We start from the raw sequence: 20,913 nt of genomic DNA, 5'->3' as shown, positions 1-20,913 counted from the left end.
TATATTAAACCACATTAATGATATAATAAATCGCAATAACGATGTAATCAATCGCAAAAACGAAAACTATATTCGATATGATGATAAAATAATATCGTAGTAACGAATTTGGGATAACGAATGGGCTATCTTACAAATAAGTCTTATTTATCCCAATATAAAAATAATGATAGAAATATTGCAGCAAGACTAAGCTTAAATATATAAATAAACAGACGGACCCTTTCCAAACGAATTGAAGCATTTGTATATACCACTGAATTTAGAACAATATATACTGTAATAAGGAGTTATTCTTAAACAATATGATATACACATTTATCATACCTAATGTAAACGTCTGGTCCGTTGCCGCTGACTGTCAACAACAGCTGTGTATAAGATGCATACACATTGTCCAACGTAACATTCGCAGTCACAATGTACCCTAAGTCAATTGTACCGTCAAACGTCAGGTTTGCAAACCCACGAGATGTTTCAAGAATATCACATTTTGTCTTTCCATAGTTACCTTCTGTGTACATGTCAGCAAGTTTTTCCAAATCATTTGCTTGAGTTCTAGATGACATTAAAAGAAAAACATAAACAAAAGACATACTAACTGTTCATTGCACAGCAACCGATAAAAAGTTTAGTTTGCTATTAATAATACTTTAACCCAGAGGAAAATAAGATCTTAAAGCTAACATAAATCAACTTAGTTGTACAAGTTTGGTGTATCTTTTTTCTGTAAATTTTCACATCTTTATTATGATATGATGTAGGCTATTTACCCAACAGTGATGAAGAAATATAAGAAGGTGAGATTTTTGTGAAAGCTTGGCTGACAAAATGATTTAAGATGATATTAGTATGTTTTGTTGCTATATTAAGACGTGTATTAATAATTACTTGATACAGTTCCAACTAAAAGTAAGGTTCTGATTGTAACCATAACCGTAGGCAACGTCATATGATGACGTTAGAGCGTCTAATAGTACGAATTTATTCGAATGTTTGATTGTTCGTTCAAATCCACCTTCAATAAAAGCCTTGGGGTCAGCCCTTACGAATTCTATGTAGGTTCTTTCTGGAATCCAGGTTGAAGCTAATGAAACGTTAAGAAACACTTCATAAAGTCCTTCTGGAAATTTGCCTTTTGAGAATCTATACGACCCTCGGTTGCCATTGTTGTCGTCATTTTTCATTTTCTTAATTTTTTTGCCATTAGAATCCACATTGTATACGCTCCAGTTGAATACTATGGTCTCGTTACTGCAATGTACACCCATGCGGTTCGTCAGATCGAAATTTTCTGTCGTATAAGCTTTCATTGGATTAGTAGGTCTAGCATACTGACGGTCGAAAATGCCATCAATCGTAAAGCACTTGTTAGTTACTTCTATGACACTTTTCCTTAAAATGTTATCATATTTGTTCGAACAATTTACTGTTACATCATGTTCACCCAAAGTGAGATATTCAAAATTGAAAATAATCGGGTTGTCCGCAGTTATATTTTGTGTTATGTTAACAACAGTGTAGTTAATAAAGTCCTGCATATCATATGTGCATTGCATAAATGGAAGTGGGATAGTAGTACTTTTCAGGGAAGCCGTAACATTGACATCTCCCGGTTCCGGCATTTTCACACTACTAGGCATACTAACTTCCATCACCGATGTATTATAGTCAACAACTATTGGTTTGTCAAAATATAAAATCTCTGTAAAATTTTCGCAACTAGCAACAATTTTTGGTCTAAACTTTCCATAGTCATATATGTTATAAAGATGCACTATTTCGGTTTTATCTGTTTCCGATTTAGGTTTATTAGTATTATTGTTAAATGGGTAAAGTTCATATGTACCATTCAATCCAGTCATACTAAAATCGAACTTTGTATACAATACTCCACCCAAAAACGTACTTACATTAAAATCCACGGCACCTAGTTTTATTTCAAAAAATTTATTGGCAACATTTGTGTTGTTCGATATTATGATCGACCAATTATATTTACGCCTGTCTTTATAAACATGGGTGATTATATTACGGTTATTAACCTCTGATTGCGAATTATCACCAAAATCCCAGGTAAATGATACTTCAGGAGGAAATCGAACGCATTTAAATAACTCCACTCGGAATTCAACCTTAACAGGTACATCAGCTGCCGGAAAATCAACCTTTTCTTGTCCATCATTTTCCTCCAAAGTTATATTCATAGGAACGACATGTTGGTAAATAAAAGTAAAGTCTTCCAACTCAACAGACATTATATCAATCTGAGTGGTCAATATTACGTTGCTGACGATGTTGGAACAGTTAACTTGAACATCTTTTGTCCCGTTTGTTGTGTAATTGTGAGTCCATATGTATGGACGAGTAAAGGTTATATCTACAGAGATATTCATGTGTACGATTGCATTCTCAAAGATAAACTGACACGTTACATTTGTTGGGTCCGGGTGATTATTTGTCATATTAATGCTGAAAAGAACTTGGCCGTCGGGAATTGGATACTGAATGGGCGCTTGTGGGTTTAGGTGAAAATCAACAATTGGATGTTGAATAATTATGAGATAATATTGTGTCTTACTATACCACGAGTTCCATATGTTTATAAATACTTCATAGACATCAGGTTCGTCATAAGAATGATGAAACGTTTGTGGATAATAGTCTTTGTAGAGTATGTCTGGGACTTGGATGCTTCCATTAAAATGCCCATCGCCATAACTTATATTATACTTGAACCCACTTTTTGTTGCTTTTTCAAAGTTAAAATCGATAACGTCTCCTACTCTGGCGCTGGATGCTGAATCCAATGTAACATAGGTCAAGTTGTCCCAAACCCAAACGTATGTTGTGAGGCTGAGTCTGTTCAAAACCGACTCCATAAAACCCTCTATTGTGATATTACCCTGTTTTGTATACGTATGGTTAATAAGATATCCACTAGGACTCAGAGCTTTTTGAATAGAAGCATAGTCAAAGTTAATTGAACCTGTATTTGAGTCATCCCCGAAGTCTAAATATAAAGTCAGATCGTGCATTGGAAGCCTATCCTCCCTATCAAGTGTTATCCGTATACTAGCATACGTATAAGAATCTATAGGGTTCTCCAGTACCTCTATTTCAAAGCCTCTAACTCGTTTCATTACACTTATGAAATAGTGTTCTGATGATGTACCCGAAACAGAGTTTCTAGAAATTGCACTGACGGTGTAATTTATGGCTTCACCGTAAGAATATTCCACAGAGTATTGAGGCACTTGGTCTTGGCAGAGGACCAAAACAGACTCCGTGCCTTTGATTATTATTTCTGTTTCTTCGTTACTTCCAGTGTTTTTAGATACATCAAACTCTGTATTTTTCATCTGGAGGAGTAAGAACTCCTTTGGTCTTACCTACAAGAGTGAATGACAAAGTAAAATTCAATGATCGATCGTATTAAAGGATACTATAATAACAGCAAGAAAATGTGTCTTTTTGTCTCAAAAAGCAAACCTTTGAATATATGCTTTCTTCATATCATTATTCTAATAACCACAACTAAAATAATACTCTTTAAAGTCAATGTCAGGAATATAATTAGACATTTTAAATTTAATTTAGTCCGAAGACTTAATTTTTTTAATTTACAAGAGTTGAATAAGCGTAGTTTTCTTTTTTTCATATTTGTAACTTACACTTAAGTTGTAATTATTACATTTTCTTGTACTTACAATAAGGTTTGTTATTGGTTCTTCATAAAATAAGGCTATGACAATCTCACGCATTTCTCCAGAAGTACTTAAAAGTTCCAGTATCACCTTGTATGTTCCATAACTTAAAGATCCTATATTTGTATCGTCAAAAGTCACTGACCCAGTTTTATCGCCCTCATTTACCATTCCGTTTACAACTATGTTTGAATTAGACATAATTTTTGCTCTAACGGACAATTCAACACCTTTCAAATAAGTGAATGCAGCTGTAATTGAATCCCCTGGTTTCAAGTCAAACTTAAAACCGTTAGACATTGCAAAGCCCTGAATCTTCGGCAATATTTCAATACGTGTCTGTGTAACACTACTGCTAATATTATTAAAACAATGAGCAGTTATGTTCTTTGTTCCATTCTCTGAATATGCATGATGTAAAACTATAGAACCATTAGTTGTAAAGTCAACATCAATTATATTGGAACAATTAGTGGTATCAAAACAAAAGAAACAACTCATGTTTGTCGGTAGAAGGTCATCTGTATTGGCCATTGATAGGGTAATATTCAGGTCAGTAGTAGCCGGAAATTTTAGTAAGGGATCTTCTTCCTTTGGTGTTAATATTAACGGAGGGATAGGATTTTGTACCTTGACAGTGTAGTTACATATACTGACATAAAAGTCATTCCAAGCCTCAAAAAGTATGTCATAAACTCCTGATTTATTAAATGCTTTATTCCATTCACTTATATCCAGCGGATTATTTGCGGTTACTATGTCATGTGAACTATTCTTCGTAGTTCCATCACCATATGCAATGTAATAATGGAACGGTGTAGCAGATGTATATTTGAAATCAAATAAAGTATTCTTGAACACTTCTACGAATTCATTTGCTGACGGCAATAAAATTGGATTCCAAATGTTGCACGTGTAGTTCAGCGTTTGGTAACTTAGTTCCGTATATATATGTACAACTACGTCATAGTTTCCTTGTTGAGTGTATACATGCTTAAATGCTAACCCTGTTGTAATAAGTAAGTTAGGATTAGAAATATGAGCGTTAGATTTGCTTTTTCCGTCTCCATAAGATACATTATAGGAAATATTTCCCATCGGAAGTCTTGCATCGCTATCTAATTTAATTGTGTAGGTGATATTTTCGTTGACACCAACCACATTTGGTGCTGTAATTGAGAAGCCTTTTACTGGCATCCAGGCGTGAACATCAATATTTCCTGATAATTTATCCCCAAAACTATTCACAATAAGTAGGGTCACTTGATATGTCTTCGCGGATGGAAAGGACATTACTGTTTCTATAGTATCGATGCTACCATTGCAATTACTATACGTAACTTCCGTGCTATCATTAATGATCCATTCAACAACGGCTCCACTTCCTCTCTGAAGTGAAGCTGACAATAATGCTGACCCATTTATTAGCGTATTCACTGGATTTGTAACCTGCAAAATATAGTTAACTGGCTGTGTTGTTTTTGTTTGTAATGATAAGTCGTAAAGAATGATGTGTTTACAACTTCAGACTTACACAAAAGTACATAGTGGGTTAAATAATTAACACTGGTATATCAAGCTGTAAAATACATAAACATAACTATTCTATTGTTTGTTGGGGTTTAACGTCCGAACAGCAATATATCACTATATTCAGACGATGAACATGAAATTGATGATTAGATGAACATGAAATGATGATGAAATGAAAAAGGGATGGGACACAAGGACAATGGGGTCGACAAATTTTGATTACCACTGGAAATTGGGAGAGATGGGTAGGGTCGGGCAATTTAGCTTCCTGTGGCGGAGACCTATGGTTCCTACTCCGGGAGAATACAACAGTAGGGTTCTTTAACGTGCGAGGAACGTAGCATTTTTCCCAACACGGTGCACCACTATGGTTTGCGATCAGGTTTTCCGTATTATAGCCTGACAACCCAAGCATATAACACGCCAGGGGTACCCCATTCCACCACCTAGGGGCACACAACCCAGTTGCTTTGTGGGAGAGCGCCATAACCCCCGGCTAAGGTTCGGAGCACTATTTAGTCGCCTTTTACGACAAGCTTAGCGCTGCTGCAGGCCTATTCTTTTGACACCCAGACCTGCACGGGCATAACTATTCTAGCCACATAAAAAGTATATGATTACTTTTATTATGTACGAAGCGACGTATAATCTTTTATAACCCTTCAATGGTTTTTAGCACTTCTTCAGTTGTTAGTTATGAAATGTGTGTGGCTAGGGTTTGTTAATTATAGTGAAAAACTTGCTAAACAGGATATCTTTCTTTTATTATTCCGGGTTAATAGGTGTGTGGTTTACCAAGGTTCAAAATACAGTTAAACTGATATCAAAGGACTTTAAAACTGTCTGGTGTAGACGGATTTTCAGACTTTTTGGGTTCGATTAGACAGATTTTACAGTATATTCAAATCATTTTTATGGTTATGGTTTTATGCAATTTCTAGATAATGCGCTCGGTTCTCTTCCATAAACCTTGGCCGTTATAAAACGTATATACACCCATTGATTACCTTAAATGGGTTTATTATTTTTTAATACAAACATAATATGTTTGAGATTCCAGAAAAAAATTAATCCATCTCTCTTCTGAATTCATTATTCCTCACCCAACGACACCTCACCATCAACTCCTGTTTCAATTCACTCAGTTAATATCATGATCTCGCGTATAATGGATTTATATACTACCTTATGAATTCTAAGCATTAAAAACGTACACTTACAGTAAAATATTTAAGGACGTTCGCTGCTCTATTTGATAAAGATTTCAAAGGGTTGTGGCTGAATATGGACAGCAGCATCCTTAAAATTAATATTGCCCATCGACATAAATGAATACAGTCGAAAAAGGGCAATGACTCCAACATACATTCATATATTGAAATTTATTCCTATGAGTTGAGATGTGAAAACTCCATACGCAGGTGCTGAAGGTATGTTGCCACAGATGGAAGGAAAGTTGATAAATCATTGTTTTAGTCGTATTGTTTTGTCACGAGTTTACCTTTACCATCGATCTCTAAGTGTATACCAAGAAATGACAGCGACCTCAAAGTGTCAGTAGTGTCCTTTAATCTCAAGTTGTTTTATGTAGATGCGATGTATACAATTCCAGAAACTAGGATTACTTAAAGATAATACGTTATCTATACAGCAGAAACTGAGACAAAAAAGCTATCCTTCCATTGGATCAGATCAGATACAAAGTTAGCCTTGAAGGCAAGATTAGCATACTAGAACCTCCAAGATAAAGTAATTAGAATTTTAATATTCTATGAAGTTATTTTCTTATTAATTAGAACGTATTCATATTTGTCACGTTACATTTTCACCACGGTAATAATTGATATAAATTATGAAGTGCTTTGTTCCAATGTAATATTCTAAATAGAAACATAAGTGAGCTTTACTTGTTTCAGATATATCAAGTACAAAATTAAGAGGAATAAGTAATCAAGATTCTAGGTTAATCAAAAGAATGTAATCCAGGGACAAAGACCAGACATGGAAAACAGACAAACACAAAATGCCCCGTGCAGGTCCGGGTGTTAAAAGAATAGGCCTGCAGCAGCGCTAAGCTTGTCGTAAAAGGCGACTAAATAGTGCTCAGAAACCTAGCCGGAGGCTAGGCGCTCTGCCCACAGAGCAACTGGGATGTGTGCCCCAGGTGGTGGAATGGGGTACCCCTGGCGTGTTGCATGCTGGGGTTGTCAGACTATAATACGGAAAACCTGACCGCAAACCATAGTGGTGCACCGTGTTGGGAAAGATGCCACGTTCCTCGCACGTTAAAGAACCCTGCTGTGGTATTCGATAGGAGTAGGAACCTTTGCGCTCCGCCACAGGAGGCTAAATTGCCCGACCTTACCCATCCCCCTTTTTCCAGTGGCAATCAAAATTTGTCGACCCTATTATCCTTGTGACCCATCCTTTTTTTTTTCATTTCATGTTCATTTAATCATTCATTTCATGTTCATTGTCTGAATATAGCTGAAATATTGCTGCTCGGACGTTAAACCCCAACAAACATAGAGTAACTAATAATACATAAAAAGTAACAAAAGTATATGAGTAACTCGGACTCCACTAAAAAACTAGGAGCACGGACCAGGTGCATCGGTTGTCTAGATACACCCGCCGAGATGCTCATAAAAAATTAAGTCCAGGGTAGATGACTATGACACGTTGAACAAATCTGTTTTCATGGTGCAGTTGGATACACCGTAACGATCCACGAGTTCATGATGACGACCATAAAACTTCTGTATATGACTTCAATCATGCTAGCAGCATAACCCTTTTCCAGAAGCCTAATTGTAAGACGCCTATCGGGATACAAAAAGTCTTTGTAGTTATGGCAAGCTCTCCCATAACTTATGAGTTGTAATATGAAAATTCCATACGCAGGTACTGAAGGGATGTCGCCACAAATGAAAGGAAAGTTGACAATTCTGAATAAATTTTGCCCTCTATCTACTATTTGATACATCGCATCTTCCCCAAAGAACTTGAGATAAATTATACTACAGACAGTGTGAAGGCAGCCTCATATCTTGACCTACACTTAGAAATCGGTGGTAAAGGTAAACTATTGACCAAACTATACGACAAACGTGATGACTTTTCATTCAGAATTGTCAACTTTCCTTTCATCTGTGGCAACATCCCTTCAGCACTTGCGTATGGAGTGTTCATATCACAGCTCATACGTTATGCCAGAGCTTGCCAAAACTACGCAGACTTTTTGTATCGCGCTAGTATTCTAACAAATAGCCTTCTGGAACAAGGTTATGTTGCTGCAAAATTGAAGTCATCACTACAGAAGTTTTATGGTCGTTATCATGAACTCGTGGATCGCTACGGTGTATCCATCTGCGCCATGAAAACTGATTTGTTCAACGTGTTCAACTGTTTTGTTCAATATAGTTTTCCTTTCCTCTTTCGTCTACCCCGGACTTGACTTTTTATGAGCAACTCGGCGGGTGTTTCTAGAAAAGCAGAAGACGTTTACGCTACCGATGCACCTGGTCCATGCTCCCAGTTTTTAGTGGAGTCCGAGTTGCTCATTTGCTTTTGTTACTTTGTATGTATGATTTTAGTTACTTTATGTTCTTTGTTGTGTATGTCTGTTTTCCATGTCCGGTATTTGTCCCTGGATTACATTCATTTGATTACCGCTATAACCTTGGTTCCTTTGATTACTGTTACACTACATTAAAATGAAAGATTTAAGATTAATCATGATTGATAAATGACTAAAACTGTATTTGCTCGAGAAAATTATTTTATTTTTAGGTTGGAATTTCACAATTAACAATATAACAATATTTTTTTTAAATTGGTAAAAATAAACGAAAAAAATCTTGTCATCAAAATAAATCAAAATAATGTATACAAACTGTATAATTCTTAATTTAACAATTTTTTTTTCACTTTAGAATGTAACTTTTAAGATACACTATAAAGACATTTTCATAAAGTAATTCAAATCGTCATAAAAATTAAATTACAAAAATACATTCTGCATCGCAAAGGTGTTTTTATAATGAAGTTGTGTAACTTGTCAGTTTTGGAAAAAAAATGACACACGGACACATCAAGTGCTAATTAGGATTCCGAATTCTATAAAATTATTTGGATAGAATCGGGTTTAATTTCAGGAAGAACCGTAGATCATATCTGTACTGCATTCTCATCGTAGCAAAAAGCACCATTCCATCTTTTAAAAGATGAAATAGAATATCTATGAATTGTTTATAATACAGTATCATTCAAAATATATAACCTATGTATAATACTGGAATTATTTGCTCTAATGATTACAATATAAGCCAGTTTATTTCAGTTGTAAATAATCTCTCATAGTAGGCTTTGTGAAGAGAATTATACCTCGGTCTATATGCAGCTTTGAATCATATACCCTCTTTACAATTCAACTGAGGCATGTTTGTCAATGTCACTCCTTGTGCATTATTTCAAAGAAATCGATATTTGTATATGACAGTTTGACGGTTGCTGTCACTTTTTTATTCGGTTATAGATGTACGACAGTTACTTCAGCTTTACATGTTAAATCTGAGTACAGAAGGAAAATATTTGCATGAATTATTTGATCTGAAGAAAATTCAAACAACTGAATTGCGATGGTTTTTCTGATTGAACAAATTAGTAAACATCAGTAAGCAGGACAATGAAACAAATAAAACCAGTTTACAATGAACAATGTATAATTTTTTAATTTTATATACTTATTGTTTTAACAAAACAAATGATTACGTTTTTCCGTTGATTAAGTGAACCGGAAGGGCATTGTAAATACCATTAAATTTCACTTAGATGGAGGGTGGGGCCATTTCCATAAACGAGGACAGGATGGCTTAAATCTATTGAGCTAAACAAATTACTGTCAAAACCTATTTGTGATAACATTACATTAATAACATGTATTAGACCAAATGTATTGATGTGTGCAATGGACAGAATAAATTGGAATAAAAAATAATGAAAAAAATGTTTCGAAAGCACATTTCACAAAACTTTTTGGATGAATCTGCGATTGAGGTAGTGCTATGTAAATATGTACATGTTGATAATTTCATTTGATTTTATGAAAATAATGCTGTATTTAGTTAATATAAATCACAAACAAGTGCTACTATTTTTCCCGAATTCAGTACGTATTTTTGAATCAGTAAACATCATAAAATTCCATTTTTGACATTGTTGCCATGGTATCAACACAAAAAGATGTTACAGAACTCCATTTCATTCATTTTATTTGCAAATGTAGCAACTAAGATTTATAAGGATAATGTTTTATTTCAATATCAGCCGTCATAGTGTTTTACAAATAAAGACTGGGAAAAGCTATTTTTGTACTAAAAATGTTTATTCACCAGTATCCTTTTATCAAAATAAACCATCAGGTTCAAAGACCGTAAAATACACAGAACAGAAAAAAAACAACAAAGAAAGATCTATCTTTTATCCTTTTGAAAATATTAATGTACAATGCGCGGAAAAAATGTTGGAGCCTTAAGTGTACTGTAAATAAATATTGTTTAAACCGCCAATCGGTCGAGTGTAATACAATTTTCCAGTACAATTTGGACGAATATGCTATTTCGGGTATATCTGCATCGTATGCCCTACTATAAAAAGAGACAGGATCCTTGGAAACAATATGATGTAGATAATATGTATAAGGTCACACACACAGAACTCCCTTTGACTATACGAATACACAGTTCCTTTTGTCAGTGTCTCTTTTCCCTTTGTTTGTTTCCCTCCTGTTTATTCTCACCGTTATATATGTTTGCTAAGGTTGCAGAAATATAGGGTAAAATTTAAAACTACATTGACTTTTTTCCTTCTGAAATTTAATAAGCAAGATGTAATTTAGTTCTCTTGAAGAGGGTCAAAATTTAAGACATTTTTCTGTGGTCATTTTATACATGACAAACAAACCAACCAATTTATACACAAGTAATTAGATAACGTACACGCCCACAAAAACAAAGAGTTCAAGTTGTTTAGAAATTAAGTTATACAAAGGGCATGTTCATATTATACACAAATATAATAATTTCTCATTTCTTACTTAAAATGACATTGATGATGATGTGACAAATGAATGGTTTGTTTGTTTGTTTGTTTGTTTGTTGGGGTTTAACGTCCGAGCAGCAATATTTCAGCTATATTCAGACGATGAACATGAAATGGATGATTAAATGAACATGAAATGAAGAAAAGAAAGGATGGGTCACAAGGATAATAGGGTCGACAAATTTTGATTGCCACTGGAAAAAGGGGGGATGGGTAAGGTCGGGCAATTTAGCCTCCTGTGGCAGAGCGCAAAGGTTCCTACTCCTATCGAATACCACAGCTGGGTTCTTTTACGTGCGAGGAAAGTGGCATCTTTCCCAACACGGTGCACCACTATGGTTTGCGGTCAGGTTTTCCGTATTATAGCCTGACAACCCCAGCATGTAACACGCCAGGGGGTACCCCATTCCACCACCTGGGGCACACATCCCAGTTGCTCTGTGGGCAGAGCGCCTAGCCTCCGGCTAGGTTTCTGAGCACTATTTAGTCGCCTTTTACGACAAGCTTAGCGCTGCTGCAGGCCTATTCTTTTAACACCCGGACCTGCACGGGGCCAAATGAATGGTATTTAAGGTCTTTAAGTTTGTAAAGATTTGTTTCTTTAACTGTCATACAATTCATAATGATATGCCAGAGCTTGTCGTACATATACTGACTTTTAGTACCGAGGTAGACTTCTTACAATTAGGCTTTTGGAACATGGTTATGTTGCTACAAGATTGAAGTCATTACTACAGAAGTTTGATGGTCGTCATCATGAACTCGTGCCATGAGAACCGATTTGTTCAACGTGTCATAGTTTTACTTTCCTCTACCCTGACTTGACTTTTTATGAGCAACTCGGTAGGTGTTTCTAGAAAAACAGAGGACACTTACCCTACACTACCGGTGCACCTGGTCCATGCTCCCACTTTTGGGTTGAGTCCGTGTTGCTCATTTTTTACTTTTGTTACTTTATATGTGTTATTTTGGTTTTTATGTTCTTTGTTGTGTGTGTCTGTGTTCAATGTTTGGTATTTGTCACTGGATTACAATATTTTGTTTTTCGCTAGGATCCTGGTCACCCTTGATTACTCTTTCATAGGAAACTTTCAGTGATACACTTAACAAAGGGTAATGCTAGAAAATTCACACAAGTTAGACCATATATTCTTAAGGTCATAGGAAAAGAAAATGAAGAACATCATGATGAGTTAAATTGCGTCGTGGAATCAAGATACAAAACAAAATTAAGTATACTGGGTCAAGGACATGAAACAAACATATAAAATAACCTGGAAAATTTAGGAAGACTGAAATCTATTTTCAAAGAAGAAGGTCTCAAACCTAACAATTTCAATGAAGTGGGATATTGAAATATGAGGGCAAAAGCAAGTCCTTTTTACTGTAACATTAGTTGTACAAATTATGGTATGATGACAAATTGTACGCAATAGGCATTCCCAGGACCATTCAAGAGTAAAACAGAAAAAAAAAGAGTAAAAGTGATAGTTCCACAGTCATGAATCAAATATTGTTTAATCTTAATTGCTAAATGAACAAGTCATTAAAACTCTAAAACTCATTTAAAAAATAACCTGTGATTCAATATTCATTTCTGAAGTTTTTGTCAATATTTAGAGGCTTTTTGCTTACATAGCTCAGTTTTATATAACTAAGATAAAACTATTCTTGAAAATTGATAACGATATTTTTAATTACAAGTACAAATGAATTAAAAAATATTGTTAACCATATTGTTAAAAACTACAAGGTACAAATCTAGAAAATAAGTTTAACGTCCAACCGAATCTAAATCACATAACAGAATCGTTAGACTACGTGACTGGTTATCACAAGCTATTCTTTATGTACCCGATCAAACATCGTTTGATAAAAGTGCATATCTAAATGGGTTGAAGCAAAGTTGAACTTTTACTTTAAAGGTAATTAATGCATTAAAGTTTTATTGACTAAAAAGAAATGAATGTTCCATTTTATAGAGGGCTTTCCTAGTGGACAGGTAAATCTTATGTGTTATGCTTTATTACACTTATAATGCCCAGCAAAGCTTTCCATAACTTATTTTATTTTGAAAATAAATTATTGTTATTTTGTTTGCAAAATACGAAGAAAAAACAGATGCCTCAGTTAACGTGATGTTTTGTATCAATTCAATCCTTATGTATGTATAAGAACACTGGTAGTTTTGCAATGATTGTGTTTAATTTATCTTTTCTCTCTTCATTTCATTACAGAACAAAGGTCATTTTACATACCGTGAGTCCTGCCAATTCCCGTTCATAGAGTAATAATGCTGTAGTACTGTCAACTTCCACTGTACCATTAAAAACAGCAAATACAACCATATATGACCCAAAAACCAGTTGTCCAGTGTCAGCTGGTGTTATATCAACTGTCCCATTTTTATGTAGAGTGTTAATTGTTCCACTCAGAACAATGTCGTTTTCAGATTTGATGACACACGACAACGACTGTATTCCTGTATTCGTGTACGAAACATCTATAGCTGCACTGCTTCCTTCAACCAGTTTGATTTTATGTCCTCCATGTATTTGTAACTTGCATTTCACTAAAAAGGACAATTTTAAACTGTCATTGATATAAGGAGGGCAAAGAAAAGTACGGAGCATATTCATATATATGTTATTAAAATACATTTCCTACATGTCAAGGCTTTAAATATACCAATAAAAAATTACTTATATGAAACCGGGTTGCCTAAAAAACCTGTAATTAAATTATTCAGAAGTAAAGAAATAAGCTCGAATATATTTTTTTATTTGTTTGGTTTCATTTATGGCCCTAATTCAACGGGAGCATTTAATGAACAATATGTAAATCATTTGCAAATGAATATTTAAAAATTACACAAGTTTTATGGTCGTCATCATGAACTCGTGGATCGTTATGGTGTATCCATCAGCACCATGAAAACTGATTTATTCAACGGGTCATAGTTTTCCTTTCCTCGTTTGTCTACCCCGGACTTCACTTTTTATGAGCAACTCGGCGGGTGTTTCTAGAAATGCAGAGGATTGATTGATTGATTGATTGTTGGGGTTTAACGTCCGAGCAGCAATATTTCAGCTATATTCAGACGATGAACATGAAACGGATGATAAAATGAACATGAAATGATGATGAAATGAAAAACAGGATGGGACACAAGGACAGTAGGGTCGACAAATTTTGATTGCCACTAGAAAAAGGGAGGGATGGGTAAGGTCGGGCAATTTAGCCTCCTGTGGCGGAGCGCAAAGGTTCCTACTCCTATCGAATACCACAGCAGGGTTCTTTAACGTGCGAGGAACGTGGCATCTTTCCCAACACGGTGCACTACTATGGTTTGCGGTCCGGTTTTCCGTATTATAGCCTGACAACCCCAGCATGTAACACGCCAGGGGTACCCCATTCCACCACCTGGGGCACACATCCCAGTTGCCCTGTGGGCAGAGCGCCTAGCCCCCGGCTAGGTTTCTGAGCACTATTTAGTCGCCTTTTACGACAAGCTTAGCGCTGCTGCAGGCCTATTCTTTTAACACCCGGACCTGCACGGGGCGAAATGCAGAGGATGCTTACCCTACCGGTGCACCTGGTCAATGCTCCCAGTTTTTAGTGGAGTCCGAGTTGCTCATTTACTTTTGTTACTCTGTATGTATGATTTTAGTTACTTTATGTTCTTTGTTGTATATGTCTGGTCTTTGTTCCTGGATTAAATTCTTTTAAATACCGCTATAACCTTGGTTCCCTTGATTACTCTTTTAAGGGAAATCAATATAATTCATGTTTTATACCCCCATTGAAAAGCGAGAGGTTTATAGCGATCATGCTATCCGTCCAACAAGTCGTCTGCCCATGATCTAAACTGCAAATCTTCCGCTCAAACAGCTGATTGAAATTTGATGAAACTTTTGCACATTCTTTATTATTTTATGCCATTGTGTACCTTTCCAGGTTTTTCCGTACTTATAACCTTTTGGATTCCTAGAGCGGGGAACGGGGGTTTCATTAAGTAATCATTGCTCACAGTTTTTGCAGTTTTAATTGTAATATGTAGGAATCGGTAGAGATCCATATTTAGTCTAATTATTTACAGCTTATACAGGATTTTCCATTTCCTGCTTCTTGCATGAATAACAAATATATTCGAATTTCAAGAAATTACGCTTGCATACGAAATGCAATACTTTTAATTAAAACGATTAGTGCATGAAGACGTTCGTGTGAAAATAAATGATCTTAACTTCAATAAACTGCCGGAACAATAACAAAAAAAAATATACAAATATCAACGTAATCATGTTATTGAAATGTAGAAATACCATCTCAAATGCTTTTGAATTATTAGTTATACTGAAAAATGTTCATGTAAAATTGAGACGAGTATCAAAATTACTGATGTTGTAATTTCCGCTAACAATGGGCATACGCATTGATACAAATGCACAAGCATAAATAATAACTTAATACAAACGTATTATCAACTGAATCTGAAATATGATTAATAATCAATTTTGGCAATTCAAAATACAAACCAACTTAATTTAGATTTTCCAAAATTTTCAACAATATGTAATACAATCATAGGAATAAATATGACAATTATTTCTAGAATCAAATTATTCAGTATTCCGTTTTGATATTACAATTGGTATCTCAAGGATTTATTTGATATTATGGTGAATATCGGGTTCCTGAAATATTTTAAGCGTCGAAAGTCGACTACACTAAAAATTAAACGCATAAGGATGACCGAAGTCTCAAAATAATAATGAAAAGTAAAAAAAATATGATTCATATGTACATTCAAATTTCATTTAGCTTTCCTTAAAGAGAAAATACAAATTTCTTGTGTCCTTGTGTGTCCTTTAACATGCTTTGTGAATTCCGGTACTATCGGTGTACGTTTTCAACATGTGTTTCCTTTTATCTTGTTCTGTGGATCCCTATACTATCGGTGTTTTCAACATGTATGTCATTCTATCTTGTTTTGTGGATCCCCGGTACTATTGGTGTTTTTTAAGTCATACTATACTAAAACAATCGAACCAAGTTTTCATGTAAATGTACAAATGTGTAAGTGATGGCTTACCTAATGGAAATTTCATCATTTTAAAATTGTATTTTGCCTGACATTTTCATTATCTACCTACTGAACAGTTACGTATACATTATCGTCGATTTTCAATGACAACATGATAAACATGAATATTGCAAATGGTGAATGTTTTGTTCTAGCTGATGAGACCTCATGACGTTTGAATGGAATAAGCGTATTGATACGCTATTGGTACGATTTAAAATAGCAAATATATCTTTGGATTTAGTCTAAAAACATATGTTCTAACGTTCCCATCAAAAACATGAAAATAAAACATTTGTGATCATTATTTGATGGATTAGATTTTCAAACTAAATAACTGGTTTGATTTTATAGGAAAACTGTTATCTGATCAGTTTCAAGTCGGGCATTACACAGTAAGACCAATTTAAATGTTACAAAGAAAAATACAGTATAGATAATTAGGTTTTATATCAAGGGACAAGACACTTCATGCATATTTCAAGACATGCTGCCATTAAACATCTAAAGTGCGTTAAAAGCAGTCAAATCTAGACAATATAAACTGTTATCACGAAGACGAATATAGAAAATGATACTCAAATTTGATTGATGGTGACATTGTTGTTAATTTTATATATTATGGACAATTTATCATATCAATACTACTTAGTACACAGTTTCCTCAGGTATAGTTTATTGTTGCATATATGGAATTGTAACGAAGTGATGTTTCTGTAATGTAAAAATCAATAGATTATGACTGTAGGGGCGAAGGAAAGCGATGTAGAACTGTGAAGAAGTTATGCCAATACCACACTATATACCAGATACAACTAACCTATTACAAGTTACTAATGTTGAAATGACCTAACCAGAAAACTGAAAATATAAAATTGAGTAGACCGTGACAGCGGGGAATATGCGTGAAACAGATATAGAACTATTGCAAAGAGACGTTAATGCAACTGCATACCAAATATAACATAAGTGGTTCATATCAAACTGACTTTACCAGAAAATCTTATGCCGACGCCGGAAATGTAATACCTTAGTCTCGCCTTTCGGGACATTCGTTGCAGACGACACAACAACGGGAATTTTTGATAAAAGTGACTGTAACACTTTGGTGCAGAAAACTAATGACATCATTACGTGTAGCAGATAAACCCTTTTCACAAAAGGTGTGAAACTATATGCTACCATGTACATTATAGTTCAAAGAAGTCAGTGACCTTATTTTCAAAATAATGTTTAAGCAAATGTACAAGGCAAATAGACTAACTATCAATCAACTAACCCTTATGTCTAGCAAGCAGCTTTGTGCATCAAACATTCAAACAAGTAATAGTTTTAAAAAACATTGTTAAATTGACATGGAAAATAGTTGCCCTTTGGAAATAGTTATTGATTTGGAAAATTGCGGCATTTCTCCTTAAACTTGCTTGTAAAATATAATCTTATTAAATCAAAATGATTCATATTATAAACCGCATTGAAACACATTTTTAATTATCACGGTCATGAATCAAACTTTTTTAGAGGAAAGTAATTAAATGATAAGGGGTGCTTGACAATAAAGGAGACAGTTGTCAGTAAGACGAAACAAATACGACTAAGTTAAATATAAAACGTCATAAACTATTATTTTACTGCAAGGAATGGAGTGCGTATTAGAAGAGCAGCAAATATATTTTCCAAATAAATGTATAACAATGTTTCTCGTCTTTTTTTAAAGGCAACAGAGTATCCTTCTGAACGAATGCACAAACACGTTTCAAAATGGAAAACTTTAAATACAAACATACCAATCATATAAATATTGCAAATTTTGTTAGACATAAGAAAACTGTCATCACAAGATTCAGAAAAAAGAAAGAGCACATATTGGATGGATGGATAAACACATCCCTGGAGTAGGGTAAATAAATGTTAAATCAATTATGAAACATGTAAATTCAATTTGAATACAAGAACAGTGTTCCCCACGAAAAAAAAGTGCGGAAAACTTAAAATTCACTGAAATTTTCCAAGGGCTGTAACTTCCGTAAAAATCATTCAACCGTAACCAAAGTCGAACTTAATCTGTAACTCTTCATAATAAGGCCATATACAAAAGATAAAGAATTACAAACAAAAGTGTGGAAAACTGTAAATTCACTGAAATTTTCTATGTCCAAAGGCAGTAACTTCCGTAAAAATCATTCAATCGTAACCAAAGTTGAACTTAATCTGTAACTCTTCATAATAAGGCACATATCAAAATCAAACTTATTTGGTAACAGCATTACAAAAAAAGGTGCAGAAAACGCGGACGGACGGAATTTCCATGTCCCCTCGTGACGCGTCGCGGAGGATAATGATAAAATTTAACCCGAAACAAAACAAAACAAAAACATAAAAGGACTCCCCCTTTAATAAATAATAACACATTTGTTCCAAAGTCGAAAATTTACCAAATAAATGTGTAAATTGTATAATTCATCAGTAGAATTAGTGCTGTAACTAAAAAAAATGTTTTGATCCTACATAAGTTGCAGGAAAAGTGATGCCAGACCTAAAAAAAAAAAAAAAAGAAAAGAAAAGAAAAGAAAAAAAAGCTTAAGTAAAACATTCGTCCAAGATGGTGAAATCAACTTATTTCTGTCAATTATTTGATCTTTGAAGGAGTAATCAAGGGAACCAAGGTTCTAGAGTAATCAAAAGAATGTAATCAAGGGACAAAGGCCAGACATGGAAAACAGACATACACAACAAAGAACATAAAGTAATTACAATAATACATACAAAGTAACAAAAGCAAATGAGCAACTCGGACTCTACTAAAAACTGGGAGCACCAGTTCAAAAATACGTGGGCAATATTGAGCAAACACTTTTAATAAATGAGAAAACAGAAAAAAAAACTCAGAAGACTTTTTATTGTCATTAAAAATGTCGACATTAGATAGAAGGCTATCATTTAACCTTATTTTCAAAAGAATAACTTTAATTCAACTAAAATTTTAAATATGTTCTGTATCCGAGATACAGCGGGTTTAGTAATTTAACCATTGCGCCTTATTAAAAAAATAATACTTATAAAAAATCTAAAAAAAAAATTTAAAAAAATTTATGCAAAATGTATTCCCTCTGATACTAGGCCAAGTGCATTTAAAAAAATAAACATCTACTTAACTACAATTGTCAACTATTGGCTTGAAAGGTCAAGATAGAAATCTGGCAATATTTAGCTTAACTTGACAACATCTTTTTTATTGTTACTCTCTGCAAATAATGGAAGTCTTAATTCAAAATGGAATTTTCAAAAATTGGTGAAAAAAATTGATTTTTTAATATATTTTTTTTCAATAATCCCAACTATAAAAGCCTTGTATCAAGGCGGATTTTACCAAATATTTAGTTTTATGAAGCATGTGCTCCACATGTCGTGAACTTCAAATTTCTCCAGCAGACCTTCAAATTTCGTAAGAAATTATTGATAATTGTATAGAAACGATTTTGACACGTAAACTATGAAACAACTCGGATAGATTTATGTCTGGTTCCGGTCATTTTTTTCACACAAATATATGTCAATAAGTCTTTTCATTTGGAAATCTATTTTTTTCACTAAATAACAAAACCGGAGACTAGATTGTACCCGTCTCTGTCATGGACTGTTTCGACAAACTCTTGCTTCGCTTTTCTCTAAAACAATTTTTTAATCTACCAAATTGCACACAAGCCCTTGGTGTTGAATTCGTTATAGACAAGTGTAATCTACTGTTTAACTATTACTATTTCTTACCTGAAATAAATTCAGTAGAAAAAAGTAGAAAGACTACCAGTATCATCATCCTAGTCATTTGAACGATACTATACACTCTGAAAATCGAATTAAAGTTTAAAGTTTTAAATGATGTAGCTCTATCGATTCCAGTCATTTCTGTGTTCATAAAAAGCAATTAAAATTACAATTAGTCTGAGACTGGAAATCTGATGCTATCATCAGTTCAGTTATTCAATAACTATTGATTCTATCCAGTTGTCTATGGTTTTACTGAAACAATACTTATTTTTAAATGACCAATTGTTTAAGCATTGTGATTGATAGTAATGAATACTTTATAGCCGATTCTAATAATCAATTTAAATCTTATATTCATTAAAAGTTTTGAATGTAATAAAAAAACCCTTATGAAACTTCATCTTTTGTCATACAGCAATCATATACGAGTCAATATTTCCATGTCATGAATAATGAAAAAAAACGAGCTACTAAAATATAGGTTCTATACTGAATGAAGTCAACTGAAATTTATATATGCTACCATATATAAAAAATTATTACCAAATTGCCAGAATATTAGTTCATTAATGTCAGAATATTTTTAAAAAAGTATCCCAAAACTTTAATAAAATTTTAACCATTGATAATTTCCTTTGTGGTATTTTTTATGCAATTAAGTGAATGTGTGTGAGAAAAGTCTTAAAAAGTAACAGAGTCAGATTCCAAATTATCACC

General features: G+C 34.0%; 1 protein-coding gene across 1 annotated transcript in view; it reads right to left on the bottom strand.

Annotated features, from left to right (window-relative positions):
• LOC148619122 (uncharacterized) overlaps window positions 1-20,343 on the bottom strand; it is a 54,451-nt gene extending 34,108 nt beyond the window's left edge. Inside the window, exons 1-5 of the mRNA XM_088578686.1 lie at window positions 20,197-20,343; window positions 13,601-13,914; window positions 3,711-5,156; window positions 892-3,392; window positions 328-558 (exon numbers count right to left, since the gene is read on the bottom strand). Of these exons, the coding sequence (XP_088434812.1) occupies window positions 328-558; window positions 892-3,392; window positions 3,711-5,156; window positions 13,601-13,914; window positions 20,197-20,332 (4,628 nt within the window). The 5' untranslated portion in view covers window positions 20,333-20,343. The remainder of the gene's footprint in view (window positions 1-327; window positions 559-891; window positions 3,393-3,710; window positions 5,157-13,600; window positions 13,915-20,196) is intronic.
• Between the last annotated feature and the right edge of the window lie 570 nt (window positions 20,344-20,913).

Source organism: Perna viridis, chromosome 4 (genome assembly GCF_037379345.1).
Source record: "Perna viridis isolate PV_CMFRI_1.1 ecotype Kerala chromosome 4, ASM3737934v1, whole genome shotgun sequence".
Lineage (NCBI taxonomy): Eukaryota > Metazoa > Mollusca > Bivalvia > Mytilida > Mytilidae > Perna > Perna viridis.
Note: the sequence above shows the minus strand (reverse complement) of the source record. Positions and strands in the feature narration are given on the sequence as shown.